The sequence below is a fragment of the Thermobia domestica genome, chromosome 7 (genome assembly GCF_964235325.1).
Source record: "Thermobia domestica chromosome 7, izTheDome1.hap1.1, whole genome shotgun sequence".
NCBI lineage: Eukaryota > Metazoa > Arthropoda > Insecta > Zygentoma > Lepismatidae > Thermobia > Thermobia domestica.
In genome coordinates this window covers 24,320,424-24,340,120 of record NC_137460.1, presented here as the reverse complement: position 1 = coordinate 24,340,120, position 19,697 = coordinate 24,320,424, and the positions used below count along the sequence as shown (strand labels likewise).

Genomic DNA, 19,697 nt, shown 5'->3' with positions numbered 1-19,697 from the left:
TAGAAATCTGGGTTTTTCCACTACGAAGACTTGTTTTGTTTGTGGATTTTATCCCCATAAACGAACTCCGAACCTTCAGCATTGAAGGCTTGGAATAAATGGAAAAAGTGCGGAATGGTGCTTTCTCTGTTCCAGCTGACGCTTTGCTCTCTTAAAGCGTGCGTGCCACTCGATAAACCTCGTCCCATTCATAGGTTAATTTCCATACGCATTCTGTTATCATTTGAGAAGTCTTTGCTTGATCTACTTACTTTCACGCAGCATTTGGTGTTTACTTACTTCTCCAGTTTCACACCCTTGCCAAAATTAAAATCGTAGATGTGAAGTTGGATGTGGTCAGAAGCACTGTTACTGGTACAACTGCCAATGTTCATTAATTGATGCCACTCAGTATATATAGGGTTGTGACGTTGCCTGTTCCCGAGCGCAGTCCATAGCTTTACGTACTATCATCTTCCAAAACTATGCTCAAATCTTGAGATGGAGATGTGTGTCTGTGTGTATATATAATCATAAAAGGAAAATTAAAAAAATAAATGCTCGTGTCTAAAGTTGTAATCATTTAAGAACGTACAGGGAAAAAATACATTTCAAAAAGACAAACAGGGAAATACAAGTAAGTACATTCTTTAAAGCTAAGTTAGTGAAGTATGTCCTTGGTTAAAAGATTAGTGTCGGCCAACATTCTTCAAATACAAAACATGCACTGTCTTTTCTCATAAGTAACCTACCAGTCGTTTCGTTAATATATGCTTAACTTTTACTATATTACTTTTAAATATTTACGTGTATATATTACGTAAATATTAAAAGTAATCGTCCTAGAAGTAAACTAAATAACGATTCGTTATACAATGCAAAATTCAGATAATATGGTAACTAATAGTTGTGAAATAACTGATCTTATATAAGTGGCCTTGAAGTTCATTCCATTACTCTTAAAATTGTGCTTAACCACTCAGACTACAAGAACACCAGTGGTGCTCTCTGAGTGTTAGGATGTGTAAGCATTTAAGAAGAGTACAGGGTAGCGTAGCGACGAATGCATCGGTGCGATGAGCCGCAAACTTGGGTTCGAATCTAGGTCCAATCGACTCTTCGTATATCAAGCTGAGATCTGTTTAATAAATAATCCAATAATTTCAAAAAGACTTCAGTTGTTGTAATTGATATGTATAATTATATATTTCCATTTAAGATTTCTTGTACGTATTACGGTTCAGATTGAAGAGTTTCTCTTAAAATCAACAAACTAAAATAATCGAAGTAGTGATTCGGATCCTACTTACGTAGCAGGTTTCGTCTAGCTTTAACACTGGGAAGGAATATTAAGCTTCAATCAATAATTTTTGGTTTTAAAGAGCATTCAGTACGAAATCTAAATTCTGAGATTATCGTATAACTGATAAATTACAACTTAGAAATACAGTTTATTATTTGTCATGTTGTCTCAGCAGTTAAACGCTTACCTGTTGAACATCAGGGTGTGTTGTTCGTCTTCCATGGTTGAATATGTACTGAACCACGGTACTTGTTACTTAGAAGTGGTGTTATTAGGCAGAAAAGCAATGCTGTTTATTGCAAATCTTTTCATGTAGTGCTAAGAAGCATGAAAGTTCACTAGCAAAGAGCTCACTTGTACTGTGAGAGGTTTCTGATTCATCTCCAGGGTATGAATTTGTTGTAAACATGTGTGTGCACGTTTACTTAAAATAACTTCCCTGTTCTCTTATGTACGTAGTTTAAAACTTAGAATCTTACCTTGTAACCCCTTTGTGTCTATGGGTTTTCCTGTTTCCTCCCACTTCTTCATTCCACCATTCTTTCATAATTATTCGCTTTAATTAATCACAGGTGTTCATTTAGGCTAAAGAACGTAGTCTTGAGACGTTAAATTAAAGAATACGTTTTTCGATGTAATGCTGATTCTTATGATTATGATTATATTATGTTTGATTTTGATAATATTATGTTTTTGAAGTAAGTACTGAGATTTATAAGCATCAGCGTATAGATTAAGATTTCGACGTTTTATTATAAACAAAGGTAAAAGTGGATCTGAAAAGGTAGGGGGACGCATTACGTCATGCCATTCCCCGTGCCTATCTTTGCTCATTATAATTTTTAAGGAAGTGGAGGAACGCCATAGATATCCTCCCTGTTTCCCCTCAGTTTTATCCCTGATCATAAATAAACATTGTACAGTATTGGAAAAACACAGAAATAGTTAATTCTTCGGTAGCCAGGCAATTATTATTATTAGTAGTAGTAGTAATTTTATTTTATTTTTCGGCTTTGTTCAATAAACAACTTTCAAAACTTGTTCTTACATTATTACTATGTATTCTATGGAAGTATATTTTATCAAAAAATACACATACTATGATGATCGCATAGTTCAGTTGATACTAAGTGATAGTTGTCTTTCGCTCCTATCTGACGTATGTGGATTAATATTATTTTTAAGAAAATTCTTATTATAATGAAAACTGGCAGTTCCAATTTATTATTACAGATGCAGGGTACTTGATAACTTGCCTTCTGCAGATAAGACGAGCTAGCTAGATGGCTTGAATTGTTAAGGTAAGCAACTTATTTGGTGCTCTTAGGTTAGAAATATTTTGAATTATGGATAAAATCAGTAGTCATTGAAATGAGTTTGATAAGATCTTTTGCCTAATATATTGCTTTCTTTATAAGTGCTGATAAATATTGTAGAGTAATAACTAAAATATGAAGTATTATTTTGTATTAAGAGGTGGTTGAATTTCGTTTGTGCTCACACCTTTGTCGATCACTTTTTATCTGCGCTCCTGAGGAACCTTCATTAGAGTGTAATGGAAAGAATAACTCTAATGAACTAGATTTCTTACAGTATGATGCACGGTTTATAGGCTTATCACTAGCTAGATATTAATGAAAGAGAAAACAACTGATTTTTTAACACACCATATCCTCTGTAGATGTGAATTCAATAACAGCCCGAGTCTCGAATCTGGAACCTCCGGCATACCGTGCCGGTGCGTTAACCACTATACCACCCAGGCCGCTTCCCAGACTGGGATTGTCCAAGCACAGCAAGAGTCTGTGGTAGAACCTACGTAGCCCGAGTGGAGAGCAGAGACCTGGAGAGTGAGAAAGTGAGTGGCTGTTTTGGGAGTGGTTAATCATCGGGACGGTATGCCGGAGGTCCTGGATTTGTCTCGGTCCAGTCAATCACTTTTTCACTCTTTGACTGTTGTCACTGGCTAATTTGATGTTCTTCCTGTACGTAAAACTTGGAATAAAATTTCTGATAAGTGTAGTTCGTTCTTTTTTTTTTTTTTCTGTCAGTTGTAGAACCTAAACACGAGAAAACCTTTGAAGAGTATAAAGTTGACATGAAATGTTTGTCTTCATGAAATATCATTACTTGATAATTCTGTTTTCGGATTCGCTCTCCATGTGACGGTACTATAAACCTTGAGATAGTAATTCTGATTCCACTTACTGTATGAATTCTGTCTAATCTATAGCTTTCATGCTGAATAGGGACATTAAAGCACTTCCAATCAATATTTTTTGGTTTAAAAGAGAATGTAGTATGAAAGCTGAATTCTACGAGATTAAAGCTTAGAACTAAAAATGAGTAGTTCTTTATTACTTACAATATTTGTCCTAATAATTAAACGCTCACTTCTTCAACATTAGTGATAGTTGATAGCTTTTCGTGATTAAAGATACTGAACTTACGGTATCTTTTGTAATGTTGTTATTGTGCAGAAAAGCAACAGTTCTCTCCGATCCAGTGCTAGGGGTCACAGTGGTAAAGCGCTCACCTCTGTTGGGAGAAATCAATTTGTTCGATTCCAGGCCATGCGCGAGTTTGTACAGTACATCATCACATAAATAGATATTCTCTGAGTTGAACCATTTCCTCCCACTTTCTCATTCTACCAAGACGTTCATAGTAATTTAATTTCATTAATCATTCGCTTCTTTTTAGCCTAAGGAGCGTAATCGTGAGACGTTAAAGAACGGTCTATTTATTTTCCGATATAAGGTTGAGTTGTAGCATTATAATTACGAAGTTTGTTCGGAAAGTAAGTTTCGTTTGGTAAATAAAAAGAGAAATCGAGTACAGATAAAGAAAGCAATGTATTGCACAAAAATCAATAACACTTACAGTACTTTTCCACATAGCTCCCGTAATTTTCCAGGCATTTTTCATAGCGTGGTATAAGTTTATGTATTCCTGCGCCATAGAATGTTGCCGCCTGTGATAACATGTTCTTTTAACTTTTCATCATTGTTAAAGCGCTTACCACCAAGGAAAGACCTCTGATGCAGGAAGAGATGGAAGTCGCTAGGAACGAGATCGGGAGTGAACGGAGGAGGGCTAAAAAGTCCCAGCCAAAACTTTCAAGGAGTTGTTTGTTCACATTCGCACTGTGGTCGGGCGTTGTCGTGAATGAAAACCACATGTTTTGAGATCATTCCTCTGTGCTTGTTCTGTATTGCACGGTGTAACGGATGAACGATACACATATAATCTTTAAATAGCCCCCACTACCCACAGTCCTGCGAGAACGGACGTCACCCCACTTCCCCCTTTAGAATATAAGAATTTTAAAAGGAGAGAGAAAGGAGAATTCCACTCCCCCACGGCTGAGAATAATGACGACGTGAAGAGTGAGGTTCAATACTGGAAAAGGCTTATACTGTATGCAAAAATATCACTATTAAGATAATCAGGAATTTGTCTACAACTACTTGAAAATGGAAAAAGTTTTCTAACAAAATGGAAAATTTTATTATAACAAATCCGAAACGTGTTATATAAATAGTAATATAGAAAACATTCAACAATTTTAACAAGTAATAATATCATTAATAGAAATCGCCGTTAGCAAGTAACATTTTTCCCAAAAGGATTTTTTTTTTTTTCCAAGTAACAAAATTTCTGAAGTAAATACTATAACCAATCGTAAATCCAAAATATAGAATTTAGAAACCTATATAACAATATCATTAAAATGTATGGAACTCGAAGTTACTGCAAAGTGGCTTTCTTTGGAATGAAAATGTGGGAGGAAAAGATTCCTTAAATATGGGTCAAAATACATGAGTTACGAGCATCAGCTCATCTGTAACTCTATAGATTCCTCTTATTTTTTTTTTTTCCTTTTCAAAGCGGACCAAAGACATAAATCATTCATTTGAAGTCTCCACTAGCCTTAATATTTTCCGTAATTTCCATATATTAAACTTCCTGACTGGCGACTTTTCTTTAGTTTTATCAAGGAAAAACAAGAATCAACATGTTTTAACTCAAGGCTTAATTCTGCCTACACAAAACCAGTAACATGAACTATTCAATTAACTATTTTACTTTCTTACTTTTCCTTTCGCAATGTTTTAGAAATAAGTGCTTCCAAAATATATTGAATAATAATAATGTCTTCTAAATAATAACCATAGTCAGGAATTGTTATAGATTTCAAAAGAAATTAACTAAACTATACGATTATACGGAAAGAATATTAATTTTAACGACCCATTTTCATTCAGAGGACCTATCACTCTTACCTCATTTTATACACTGCAAAGCGCTTCAGGCTTAAAGCCAGAACCTCGGCTGCAACGTGACGTCATCCCGATCGACGACTCGCGCAAATCCAACCGAAGGTTAAGCAGTGCTTCCAACTCCAAGAGAAAGAACCAACTTAACAGTAAACTGGAGTTTCATCTCACAAAAGTTTTCCTTTACAACGTTTCATTTTATTATGAAACTTGGGTGGGTTACATAATATCCGAGGGTCGGTCAAAAAAAAATTCCTAACCATAACAAATCCCAAGTTGAATAATAAAATAATTTCAATACATTACCAAATCTTCCATAAATATTCAAATGCTAACGCCTTCTTTACAAACTTCTACAGTAAATTTTCCAATTCCTTACATAACATACACAAAGGATGATGATGAGGTATTTACAAAATGAAAAGGGTTGACCTCTCACTTTCTCGGACGAGGCATTCCTGCAGGAATAAAAAAAATATACAAAACACAAAATTTGTTCGAACAAACATCCTAAAATATATAAATATATATATAAGTACAATATTAATAATTTAGTTAACCTCAATTCTCACATCAAATCATTTTTTTCCTGTGTTACCTTACGGGTTAGGTTGATTAACTTGTCTCGGTGGAAAATATTTCTTACAAAAACGAACATGGCGTTTTATATGAACATATGGTCTTTCAATATTTTCTAGCCAAACTGTATTTGGTGTCGGTTTAGAAATAAGGCGGTATGGGCCTTCCCACTGAGGGGCGATTTTTGGATTGAAATGTTTCTCTGCTGAAATTTTCATGAACCTTTTAACCAATACTAAATCATCAATATTTAAATTAACAGGACTATGTTTTTGACTATATACCTTCGCACTATGTTTCCAAGCGCGTTCAATGTTATTATTTATATTGACTAATTTTTGCTCTTTATCCTGGTCATCGTCTAAAAGATCTAAATCCATCAACCATTTAACATCTAATGGATGGTAAAATTTCCGTCCCATATAAAGTTCACATGGACTAGTCCCAGTAGTTTCATTCATACTTATGTTAATAGTAAAAGCAATTTTAGATAGTAATTGGGCCCAATTCTGTTGAGACTTATCAACATAAATACGAATTAAATTTTTAACCGATCTCACCGTGCGTTCGGCTCTGTTCGATTGTGGGTTATATGGGGAGAATTTTACACTCTGTATACCATAGCTATACAAGAATTTCAAGAAGTAATCACTCACGAAATAAGAAGCGCCATCACTTAGGACTTTACCAGGAAAGCCGTATCGAAGAAATAATTCCTGTAACTTATTACAGATGATTTTTGAGGTTAGTCGTCTTAAAGGTTCTAAAAAGACAAAACGACTATAGGCGTCAGTGACAATTAAAATATATTCAAATCCAGAACTACTAGGCAATTTCCCTGCAATATCAATAAACCAAGTATAATTTGGGTGCATTACCTTTTTTGTAAAATATTGACCCATAGGTTTTCGATTAGAATCTTTACAGGTTTGGCACAAATGACAAGATTGTATAAAATTCTTAATGTCAGGATATAAAGTAGGCCAGGTATATTTTTCAGCAACCTTAGCAATGGTTTTTCGATATCCCATATGCCCACCATGAATTATTGGACAATGAGAATACTCAATGATCGACTGAATTAAAGAATTAGGTATTACAATTCTAAATCCATTATTCCCTTTACCTTTAGTCTTTTTTAACAAGATCTTATTTCTTAATACATACGGAGGAACTTCTTCCTTTTGCTCTAACCTATTGATAATCTCTCTTAATTCAGGATCCTTCCTCTGGTGATCTGTAAGAGGCACATTAAACACAGGATTTTGCCAAAAATTAATGAAAGACAAATTTACTGTTTTATTATGATCTTTTACGACTTCCATTGTATTTTCATCTTTTGTATAGAATTCTAGATGGTTTCCAACCCTTGAAAGGAAATCGGCTATACTATTTATTTTTGATCTTACATGGACTATACGAAATTTAAACCTCGAGATTTTCTCTAACATGGTTCCATATCTCCTTTGTCTTTTATGGTTATTAAGTAACCAAGTTAAACTCTTACTATCAGTATATACTACAAAGGGATTTGCCAAATAATACTCGAATTTTTCCAAAGATAAAGAAAGAGCCTTAAGTTCTAACTCGTATATATTTTTACTCCAGTCAGATTGTGGAATTGCCCGACTAAACATAGATACAGGTCTAAGATTCCCTTCCGAATCATATTGGCTGAGAACCCCAGAAAAATGACGCAAAGAGCTATCACAATGTATTACGAAGTTGGAATTCATATCTGGGACTTTCAAAATGACCTGACTACAAAAGGCATCTTTTAATTTTTGTAGGGCTTCATCATGAACTTTAGTCCATTTAAAAGGCTTTTTTACAGATCTTAATTCTTGAAGGGGAGCAATTAACTCTGAATACCCATAAATAAATTTAGAATAGAACGAGAAAAATGAACATATTCTGTTCACTCCTTTTCTATTCTTTGGTTTTGGTATCTCCTGGATAGCTTTAATTCTCTCAGGGTCTATTGACATGTTGCCATTTTCAAAACGAAACCCTAAATATTTAATACTAGTTTGAAATAGACAGGACTTCTTTTCTGAAATAGTAATTCCCCAATTTCTTAGTCGAGATAATACCTCCTCTAATAGAGCTTTATGACTCTCAATATCTTTGCTAAATAAAATTATGTCATCAAAATATATCTCTAAATTCTTACCAATTAACCCTTCAAAGACTTTTGACATCAAATTACTTAAAACAAAAGGTGATAATACTAATCCCATTGGTACCGATTTATATCGATAGATTTTGTTTTTTGTCACAAAAGCAGTAATATTTCTACTCTCTTCAGACAGAGGAATTTGATGAAAACAAGATTTACAATCAAGTTTTGAAAAGATATTGTTGTCCGAAATACTAGATATTACATTCTCCATGTTAGGAGAAGGATAGCTGTTTACCATCACCTTTTTGTTCACCTCTCCGTATGAAATTACAAGCCGCCTGCTTCCGTCTGAATTTGTTACTAGAAAGCAGGGTGACGTATAGGGAGAATAATCTACTTCCTCTATAATATCGTCTTTTAAAAGCTGGGCAATAAAAGAATCTAATTCCTTTTGCTTATGCGTTGGAAGCTGATAAGGTTGCAATCGAATGGGAGTTTTTTCGGCAAGTTCAATTTTGTAAGTGAAATTTTTTACTCTACCAATTTTGTTTCCAATAACATCAGAATATGAAGTTAACAAGTTATTAACATATTCCTGTAAATTAGAATCACATAGTAATAATTGATCAGGAACCGTATAATTACCTTGAGATTCCTCCGGTTTAGTCTCCGGTGGATGCAATATGGACTGATCAAAAACGAATTCCACTCCTGGGTCAAACGTGGTATTAACTCCGCTGTCTCTGGTTACTGATGTCGATGGAGTCAAACTCTGATTGAAATTACCAAAAGATCTAGGCTGAGGTGTAGCTTTCGGACAACCAAGGTCGCATAGCGGCTGCTTTCCACTCACCCCATTCCTAGAAGTATATGCAGAAGCGAGAGAAGTCTGGGCACACAAAAGTTCATCAGCTCGGATCATAGGAACCACTAACTTCCGAGCTTTTATATTATATAAATTACCAGCAATGTCTATCACGGAATTGTATTTTGTATGAAAGTCATTTCCAAGCAGAAGATCAAACTCATTAGAGTCCACGATGAAGAAAATTTCACTAAATTGGTGTCTTCCAATTTTAAAATATAGTCTTACTCTCATATCCACTGTTACTTGTACATTTCCTAAGCCAATCGTCTGAACGTTCACCTTTTCTGTTCTTATTTTACATTTTTTTCTAAGTTCATCATAAAGATGTCGAGCCAAATAAGAGTTCGTACTCCCAGTATCAATTAAGCACTTAAAACGCATGCCCGTAATGTAAACAGGAATCGCTAATAAATTTTCCAATTTACTACCATTTTGTTTTAAGTCTAAGTTATTTTGAGTTAAGTACTGAGATTCTAAATTATGATTATGAGAAAATTCCGCCTTATCAAAATTTTTATAGTTAGATGGTAAAGAATACATAGCTGGAGAAACTAAAGTTTTATGTAAATTTATTGGTTCACGAGATTGCAACACTACTTGCTGTTTTGTGTTTTTCGCTCCGATAAAGGAAGATGATTTACGGGGTGGTACCAAGTCCCGTACGCTACTACCTTGATTACGTAATCGATAATAATCTTTCCTATATCTATGCAAAGCGTCATAATGTTCTGCAGCTAAATACAATTGATTTAAATCGATAGGCATACCTCTTTCAGCTAGAAATTGATGGGCAGAAGGCGTTACCATATTAGTAATTAAACTACAAATGGTGGCTTCATCAAAGGACATATCAAGTACGTGAATAATCGATAATTTATTATCTACGAACTCATATAATGAATGATCCTCCCGCATGGGAACGTAGAAAAATAGTCGCAAGAATTGTGTTCTACCAATAGTGGAAATAAATCGCACCACTAAATGTCTACAAACTGTTTGCCAAGGGGAAGCGTCCCCAATAAACGATTGTATAACTTCTTGCATTTCTCCTTTTGTACGAGAAAGACAAGCTACTAACACAAGATCTAAAGGCAAACCCTTACCTCTGACAATACTATCAAGTTTTAATAAAAACTGAAATGTAGACTCAGTATTGGTACCATCTATTATAGGTAGACTATTAATATCATGCAACAAAGATTTATAGATTCCTTCCGAAGCAAATTTCTCAAAATTTAAATTTAATGAAGCTGCCATATTAAATGGTCGATCTCTATATTTATTTTGAAAGCTCTGACTCCCTCCTGCTCTTAAATTAGGCGAGGAATTCGCAAACTGTGTACTGTGTCCCACATTACTTTGTGGATCCACGTTAAAATTTTGATTCTGAAATGGTCTACTTTGACCACCTAGTAAAGGTTCGTGAGGATTCACTTGAATATGGGCTGAAGGCCTTAAATGATCAAACATAGGATTACTAAATTCATAAGAATATCCAAGAAATTCATCCCCACTAGAACTTGAAGAATCCGAAAATCTATACTTTACATGCGTCTCCTTTGACTGTGCCATCCTTACAAGCACACCACAAAATATTAAGCTCAAAGAAACCAAAAGAATAATTACTACTATTTTTACAACCTTATCGATAATTATCTGCTTATTACACAATGACCTACTAAACCATAATTTTTGTATCCGACCCCGGCAACACTGTATTAAGTATTTTACATTAACATTCATATACAACATTTATATTACTCAACAAGAAAGGCATAGTATAATGAAAATATGTTATTTAATTTAGAGGTTAATTTGACCAAAGAAATACACATAAATTTTAGAATATAAAGGGGAACACTTTTGCTGGACCTCCCCGAACCGGACCTCGAAGCCAGCATAAATTTGCCTTTCCAGGGCAGTGTATAAAATTTATTTTTATTTAAAAAATTATATATGTAACGGATGAACGATACACATATAATCTTTAAATAGCCCCCACTACCCACAGTCCTGCGAGAACGGACGTCACCCCACTTCCCCCTTTAGAATATAAGAATTTTAAAAGGAGAGAGAAAGGAGAATTCCACTCCCCCACGGCTGAGAATAATGACGACGTGAAGAGTGAGGTTCAATACTGGAAAAGGCTTATACTGTATGCAAAAATATCACTATTAAGATAATCAGGAATTTGTCTACAACTACTTGAAAATGGAAAAAGTTTTCTAACAAAATGGAAAATTTTATTATAACAAATCCGAAACGTGTTATATAAATAGTAATATAGAAAACATTCAACAATTTTAACAAGTAATAATATCATTAATAGAAATCGCCGTTAGCAAGTAACATTTTTCCCAAAAGGATTTTTTTTTTTTTCCAAGTAACAAAATTTCTGAAGTAAATACTATAACCAATCGTAAATCCAAAATATAGAATTTAGAAACCTATATAACAATATCATTAAAATGTATGGAACTCGAAGTTACTGCAAAGTGGCTTTCTTTGGAATGAAAATGTGGGAGGAAAAGATTCCTTAAATATGGGTCAAAATACATGAGTTACGAGCATCAGCTCATCTGTAACTCTATAGATTCCTCTTATTTTTTTTTTTCCTTTTCAAAGCGGACCAAAGACATAAATCATTCATTTGAAGTCTCCACTAGCCTTAATATTTTCCGTAATTTCCATATATTAAACTTCCTGACTGGCGACTTTTCTTTAGTTTTATCAAGGAAAAACAAGAATCAACATGTTTTAACTCAAGGCTTAATTCTGCCTACACAAAACCAGTAACATGAACTATTCAATTAACTATTTTACTTTCTTACTTTTCCTTTCGCAATGTTTTAGAAATAAGTGCTTCCAAAATATATTGAATAATAATAATGTCTTCTAAATAATAACCATAGTCAGGAATTGTTATAGATTTCAAAAGAAATTAACTAAACTATACGATTATACGGAAAGAATATTAATTTTAACGACCCATTTTCATTCAGAGGACCTATCACTCTTACCTCATTTTATACACTGCAAAGCGCTTCAGGCTTAAAGCCAGAACCTCGGCTGCAACGTGACGTCATCCCGATCGACGACTCGCGCAAATCCAACCGAAGGTTAAGCAGTGCTTCCAACTCCAAGAGAAAGAACCAACTTAACAGTAAACTGGAGTTTCATCTCACAAAAGTTTTCCTTTACAACGTTTCATTTTATTATGAAACTTGGGTGGGTTACAACGGCGCATTTTGTTAAGCGACTTGCAAAAACATCTTTACCAGGGTGTCTGTCGGTCACGAAATCAGGAAACAAGTCATGAAAGTCAAGAAAAAGTCACGAAATTTAGCTTTTGGGTCATGATTTTTTTTTTTCTTTTAAATTACAAATATAAGTGCAGACTGGAAAATTTTGTTCTATAAAACGTCAAAATTCACCACCACATGTGTCTATGGTCGGTTTCAGACGCAACCAAAGCATGCTTCTATCGCAAGTATGAAAATTCGGCCTAATTCGCACCCAAATTTGCTCTTGAGAATGTTAAATTTTAGTAGACACTGTTTAGTGCTGTTGCACCTCATGGTAAAAAATCAATCGGTAAAATGCCTTGTCTGTTCCAAAACACTATGCACATGACTTTTCGGGGTGTCAAGAATTGCTTTGGTTTAACCTTCGTTGGGGGCGAAGAGTGTGTCCGTTCCATGGATTGCCGTTTCGTTTCAGGGGTATCATAAGCAGCCCAAGTTTCATGCCCGTGATTATCTGCGATAAAAAGCTCTCGCCATCACCATGATAACGTGTCAGAAAATAAAGTGCGCTGCCCATCCATTGTTTTTTGTGTTCTGCAGTATGAAGTTTAGGAACCCATAGTGCGCAAAGTTTACGAAAATCTAGTTTTTCAGTAACAATCTCGTAAAGTACTGTTTGTGAAATGTGTGGAAATTCAAGACTAAGAGTATTAATCGTAAAACTACAGTTGTTCTAATCCTTTCGTTGACTGCACTCACCAGTTCATCAGAAACCACAGATGGACGCCCACATCGTTCTTTGCCATGCACTTGATCACGTCCTTTCTTAAATTGTCGAACCCATCGTTTCACCATTAAATCACTCACTGCATTTTCTAAACACCGTGTGCGTCGGTTTCCTCGGGGTTCCTCCCACTTTCTTCATTCCACCATTCATTTCTCATTATCACCGTCTCCTTTAGCCTACCCGGCATAACCGTAGGACGTGAAACTCGAAAATATCATTTCATTGCATTTTCTCCATAAACCTCACAGATTTGTCGATGAATGTTACGTTCTTCGCATTCAGAAAACGAATCACAAAATATAATTTCACAATCGGCGGGATTTTTGATCAACATTCCATTATAAACAATCACTACGAACGACAGACAACACAAAACGATCTCAAAATGGCGTCGTTCTGCTTGGATCAGAGTAACTAGTGCGCATGAGCGGTACTGCGATCGTAGCGCTGGCATGCAGAAGAATCGAAAGAAAACTTCCTATCGTATATCAGGATTCCTTGTAAAATAGGCTATTTTTTCTTTTAAGCATCGGCATGTAAATTAATATTCATCACTCATATTGATTTATAAATGAACACTATACAATATTGAAAAAAAAGAAGAAAAAGTTAATTCCTTGCTAATCCAGCATTTTTTTCCTTCCTGTTTACACATTACTACTGTGTATTTTATGTTAAAAAAATACACATACAAATGTTCACATAGTTCATTTGAAATCTCGCTTCTATCATCAGATGGATGATTATTATTTTGGGGAAATTCTTATTATGAAAGAACTGTTGGGTTTAATTATTACAAATGCAGGTTTGAAGTCGTATGATATCTATCTTCTGTAGAGGGAGCGAGCTAGATGACCTCATGCTGTAAAGTAAAGCTTAAGAAAAGCGTTGAGTGTTAGTAGTTTAGAAAGTTTCGAGTTGTAGTTGAAAACAGAAGTAAGATTTTTTTTCATGTTTTCAGTAATTTAATATGTTTAACATCAAAACTCATAGTTATTTGATTAATTTGTTCCCAGTTTGCTTCCCTGTAGGTGACATTAATAATAAACCTCCGCCTAGATGTTATTTTTTCTTTCTTGTTTACATTATTTTAGAAGGATATATTGATTTCATAACAAATATATGATAATTCATGGGCATTCGCCCCCTGTGCCATCAGTTTTTAGTGTCATGTAGTTTGGATATTGGCGGGAAGAGGATCGTGAAGCGTAGATGCAAATCCGTGTTTGCCACATATGCGAAACAGCAATAAACATGTTAACGAATAAATTCTGTTTTATGTATTAATAACTTTAGTGCTGAAACGGGTTGTACAACTCATATAAGTAATTTTGTAGTTTTCGAGAGCATTTAGTGTGAAAACTGAATTTTGGTGATGTTACATGTTAACTAAGACCTAAAGTTCATTTATTGCATTATTTGCCACAGTATTCAAGCGTTTGTCTTGAACATTGGTTTAGAAATTCGTCGTGTTTCAAGATTGAATATATACCAAACTACGGCAACTTGTATAACGGTGTTATATGTTGCTATTCTCTTCGATATATTGCTAGGGAACACGATGGCTGTGGTAAAAATTTGAACTTTGTTATGAGGGGTCTCTGATTCGATATCAGGAAGTGTAAGTTTGTGTTGAACAATATTGTGCCAATGGATTTATCCGTTTCCTCCCACTTTCGCACGCCACCAATTCGTTTATCATTTAATTTCTCTCGCTTCCTCTTAGCGTAATCGTGCAATTTTAAAGGGTGATTTGTTTTTCGATATAGGGTGATAATTAGGAGTCCCATCCAGAAATTGTTCTGATCGACTATAAAACGAGAGACGAACATCAGAAGAAAATGATTTTATTACTGTGGAGTTTATTATAGAAGCTAATATTCAGCATGTACACCATTCTTGTTGAGGCATTTTGTAGCACGGCACCGGCTTTTGTATCCGTGTGTCAAAGAATTCTGCTGCTAAGGACGGGAACCAGGACAGCACAACCGTCAGCAACTCGGTTGCACTGTTGTAACCATTGTCCGGCCAGAAAGAAAGCTTCAGGTGAAGGAACAGGTAGAAGTCCGTAATTTCGAGGTCACGGACATCGTGAACCCATGGTTCTGCAGAATTACTTGCTGGTCATTTTCCAGCAATTCAGTTGTAACCATAGAAGGTCGACCACTACGGTTTTCGTCCAAATTGTTGCGACCTGCTGTCTTTCAACAGTTTACCGTATCTTCATTCAAGACATCTGCTTGATACACTTCACACAACAGCCGGTGTATCTTGACGCCGACAGCTTCTTAGCGTGCAGAAACCTGATTACCGTACTTCAGTTCTGTCACTACTGACTTCACACAACCGTATTCGTGCTGAGACCTATCTACGTGTTCCTCCTTGATTTCTTCGCAGACCCGTTCTGCTCTGTCTACTCGTTCCATCTTGGAACACTTTCGCAATTTAACTTCCTAAATGCGCGTTGTATTGTACGATTAAGTGTAAATTAAGATATGAGTTTATTTAGTACCAGCCTATAAATTAACGTACAAAATAAGTTAATTCCTCGTAGGTCCGGCATTTTTTTTTTTTTTTTTTCTGATTTGTTCAGTGAAGAATTTGCTTTTATGTGATTATTATATATTCCATTTTACTATATTTTGTGTTCAAAAGTACACATATGATGATGATCGCATAGTTCATTTGAGATCTTGTGAAAAATTTTCTTTCGCTCCTATCTGATGTAGTGGATTAATATTATTTTATGGGAATTCTTATTGTAATGAAACAACGCCAGTTTCAATTCATTGTTGTTACAGATGCAGCTTTGAAGTACGGCATCTTTATTCTTCCTTATACAGATAAAGTGGGTTTAGATACCTCTCAAGTTGCAAGGTAAGCTTAAAATACTGAATACTCCCTGTTTAGAAAGTTCGAGTATGCGTTAGAAACAGTAGTATGCATGGAAATATTTTTTTATAAATAATTTTGTATATATAAAAGAAATATTATAATTCGTTCTTTTGCTTAGAGAAACAGTAGGTTCTGTTTCATATAGTTTGTGTGACTTTTTTCAGACTGCGAAATCTGAATTTTTTCCACTGCAAACGCTTTTGTTCTGTTCCTTAATTTTATCCACATAGACCAGCGTTTCCCAACCTTTTTGAAGTTGCGGCACACTACGGGTGTAACTTGAATTCTCGCGGCACACTCAGATATTATTATTTGCAAATATAAAATGCCATGGTGATCTGTGATTACTGATCTCCTTCTCACAGAGATGAAAGCTCCATCAGTGGTTTTCCTCTATGCTAATTCATTATGCTTATTTTTTTATTCTAATTTTAACATAGAAAACAATTGCAATGAAATATAGGACTTAGATTTTAAAAAATACGCTTTCTTTTTCGAAAACTGTATCCAACCTTTCACTAAGAACGAAGATCACTAAATAACGAACAAACAAATGTCTTGTACTTTTAACTTTGTTGTTTTAACCAAAACCGGTGCATATTATTGTAATCACACAGCTTGCGATGCGTCGGAGTCAAAACACACCTGTTGAACAAAGTGTTGTTCTGTCATTCACGTGCGAATGAGCATTCCACGAACGTTCACTTCACGCTTACCGTACAAGTGCTTCCATTTCTCGGATGAATGAATCTCAATTGAAGCGTAACATAGCAGCTAACCGTGGAAATGTGTACGAGCTGAAATACTGTCTGCTACACAGTAATAGATGTAGAATAATATATTAAAATGACAGTAATTTTTTCCATGGTAGAAATTCATAGTAATGTGAAATACAAAAATATACATTTTTTTCTATGTCTTGCAATTTGGTTGCTATAGAATTAATAATTTTGTTTCGATTTCCTCGCGGCACACCGGTTGGGAAACGCTGCCATAGACGAACTTCCAGCTCTCATCATTGAAGAATTGGAATGAATGACACACTGAGAAGGCACTTGACAAAGTGCAGATCACTTTGCTCTCTTAAAGCGCGTTACACTCAAACTTCATCCTATTCGTGGGTTAATTTACATACATATGTAATATCATTTGAAGATCTTCATCTCAGGTTTGCTGATTTTCACGCAGCATTTAGTATTTGTTCACTCCCCTATTTTCGCGTCCTTGCCTAAATTGAGGTCTCATATGGTCGCGAGCACTCCTATTTGTACACTCATGTGCAAAATTATTGTCACATGTCTATGAATATGTTGTTGTAGGACTATAATTTGATAACGGATTCGCCCGGTATTTTTTACAATGCTAGTATGTGTATAATCGGCAAATTCATGTCAAAAGAGCAGTAAATAAGAACAATAAAACTTTCTTGTCCATTTAGCAAACATTTTGTTTTATTAATTCTAATTTTCGTATTTATAATTCTTTTCCTACGAAATTTACCACAAATATACATTTCCCGATTATATACTAATATCAGTATTAAAAGTATCCTGCAAAATCATTATCAAATTATATTCTTACAAAAAGACAGTTATAGATATGCGACAATCATTTTGGACATGAGTGTACAACTCCTAATGTTGTCATCGACGCCGCTGAACATATAGGGTGGCGACGCTCATTGTTCCCAAACACAACCCATATGTTTGTGTGCTACCATCTGCTGGTGGTCTATAGAACTCTTGCCAAAGGTTTTTATTTATATTTCTGGTATATAATTATTCCAAAAATAAAAATTGATTTCAAAAAATAAGAATTGATTAGAAAATAAGTGCTGGTACTTTAAGGCTGTAATAGTTAAAGAGGAATTATATAGAAAAACTACATTTAAAAAGGACAGATAGGGGAATTTTCTAATAGTAATTACACTCTTTAAAGGAAAGTTAGTGAAGTACATCCTTGATTATCAGATTAGGATCAGGCCAACATTCTTCAGAAATATGCAGTGTCTTGCTGAGGAGCATAAATTCACTAGCAACGAGCTCACCTATATAGTGAGAGATTTCTGGTTCGTTTCAACGGCATGAGCTTTTGGTAAAAATGTGTATGCATATTTACTTGAGTTACTGTACTGTGCTCTTGTGTACGTAGTTTAGAACTCAAAATCCTACCTTGGATCCCTCATTGTGTCTATGAGTTTTCCCGTTTCCTTCCACTTTCTCATTCCACCAGTTCTTTTATAATAATTTCCTTTCATTAGTGTGTTCTCTTTTAAGCTAAAGAGCGTGCTCATGAGATGTTAAAGAATTCATTTTTCGATGTAATACTGGTTCTTATGATTATATTATGTTTGATTGTGATTATATTATATTTGTGAAGTAAGTACTGAGATTTATAAGCATCCGCGTATACATTAAAATTTCGATGTTTAAAATGAACATTGTACAGTATTGAAAAAACAGAAGTGCATAACTCTTCGGTAGCAAGGGAATAATTATGTTTTATTATTATTATTATTAGTATTTTTTTCGGTTTTGTTCAATAAACAAGTTTCAAAACTAGGTTTTACATTACTACTGTGTAATCTATGAAAATATTTTTTGTCCGAAAATGCACATACAATGATGATCGCATAGTTCAGTTGATACTCAATGATAGTTATCTTTCGCTCCTATCTGATGTATGTGAGTTAATATTATTTTAAGGGAATCCATATTATAATGAAAAGTGGCAGTTTCAATTCATTATTATTACAGATTCAGCGTTGAAGCAGGGTACTTGATAATGCTTTCAGCAGATAAGACAAGCTAGCTAGACGCTTCAGTTCTTAAGGTAAGCAATTTATTTAGTGCTCTTAGGTTAGATATATTTTGAATTATAGATAAAAGCAGTAGTCATTGAAATGTTCGAGAAAAAGAGCTTTTGCATAATATATGGCCTTGTTCTGTAATTGCTGATAAATGCTGTAGGATAATAACTGAAATGTGAAGCCTTACTTTGTATCACGAGGTAGTTTTACCTTAGTTTGTGTTGATAACTTCCACGATGACCTTAAAATGCTAAACTGGAGACACACGTAGAAGTTCCTGTGGAGCCTTTCTCAGGGAAAATATAAAAAATCTGTAATAAGTAAAGTATGCACGGTTCATAGGCTTATCACAGGTTTAATTTGCTGCCGTGTGGAAGATGGGTAAAAGTTGGAATAAATTTCTTGATAACTGTTGTTCACTTATTTCTTCCAGTTGTAGAACGTTAACTTGAGAAATCCTCAGAGGAGTAAAAAGTTGCCACGAAATGTTTGCCTTCATGAAGTATCGTTATTTGATAATTTTGTTCCCGTATTCGTTCTTTATGTGTCGGCATTATAAACCTCGTAGTGAATCTGAATCCACATATGTAATAGGTTGTGTCTTGCTTTTACGCTGAAGAGGGATATAACTACCTACTGTACCAATCAATTTTTGCTTTTTGAAAATTGAATTCGACAAGATTAGTGGTTAACTTACAGGTTAGAACTGAAAGCGAAGCAATTATTATTTATTGAATTACTTGTCCCAATACTTAAGCGGTAGCTTGTTGAAAACCAGTTGTGAAATTCATAGTGTTTGAGTTTAAACATATTGAGCTATTATAACAGGT

At 34.7% G+C, this 19,697-nt stretch overlaps 2 protein-coding genes and 3 non-coding genes across 8 annotated transcripts in view; 4 read left to right on the top strand and 1 right to left on the bottom strand.

Annotated features, from left to right (window-relative positions):
• Window positions 1-19,697, top strand: part of LOC145689918 (tRNA N(3)-cytidine methyltransferase METTL6) — a 249,456-nt gene that overhangs the window by 11,750 nt on the left and 218,009 nt on the right. Inside the window, exons 5-7 of one of the 4 annotated variants that reach the window (XM_081764267.1) lie at window positions 2,516-2,583; window positions 15,965-16,040; window positions 18,815-18,890. The exons of 2 other annotated variants lie outside the window; for them this stretch is intronic. The gene's annotated coding sequence lies outside the window, so the exon portion shown is untranslated. The remainder of the gene's footprint in view (window positions 1-2,515; window positions 2,584-15,964; window positions 16,041-18,814; window positions 18,891-19,697) is intronic. One more of the 4 variants, XM_081764269.1, reaches the window with a different exon arrangement.
• LOC145691144 (small nucleolar RNA snR60/Z15/Z230/Z193/J17) lies at window positions 2,374-2,449 on the top strand. Its single transcript, XR_014132356.1, has one exon. It is a non-coding gene; the product is annotated as a small nucleolar RNA snR60/Z15/Z230/Z193/J17 (small nucleolar RNA).
• On the bottom strand, window positions 3,692-14,595 carry LOC145689917 (uncharacterized). The gene is made up of 2 exons (XM_081764266.1): window positions 8,909-14,595; window positions 3,692-6,020 (listed from the first exon to the last, which is right to left on the bottom strand). Exons 1-2 carry the CDS (start codon window positions 10,881-10,883, stop codon window positions 5,998-6,000), a joined length of 1,998 nt encoding a protein of 665 aa, XP_081620392.1. The 5' UTR covers window positions 10,884-14,595; the 3' UTR covers window positions 3,692-5,997.
• On the top strand, window positions 15,817-15,895 carry LOC145691145 (small nucleolar RNA snR60/Z15/Z230/Z193/J17). The gene has a single exon (XR_014132357.1). It is a non-coding gene; the product is annotated as a small nucleolar RNA snR60/Z15/Z230/Z193/J17 (small nucleolar RNA).
• Window positions 18,672-18,745, top strand: LOC145691142 (small nucleolar RNA snR60/Z15/Z230/Z193/J17). The gene has a single exon (XR_014132354.1). It is a non-coding gene; the product is annotated as a small nucleolar RNA snR60/Z15/Z230/Z193/J17 (small nucleolar RNA).

Bases quoted from the DNA above. Each gene is read 5' to 3' on its own strand.
- LOC145689917 (XM_081764266.1), bottom strand. From the start codon at position 10,883: ATGTTGTATATGAATGTTAATGTAAAATACTTAATACAGTGTTGCCGG. The intron at 6,021-8,908 runs GTAATTATACGG...TTATTCCTGCAG, and splicing joins TAAACCGGAGGAATCTCAAG to GAATGCCTCGTCCGAGAAAG.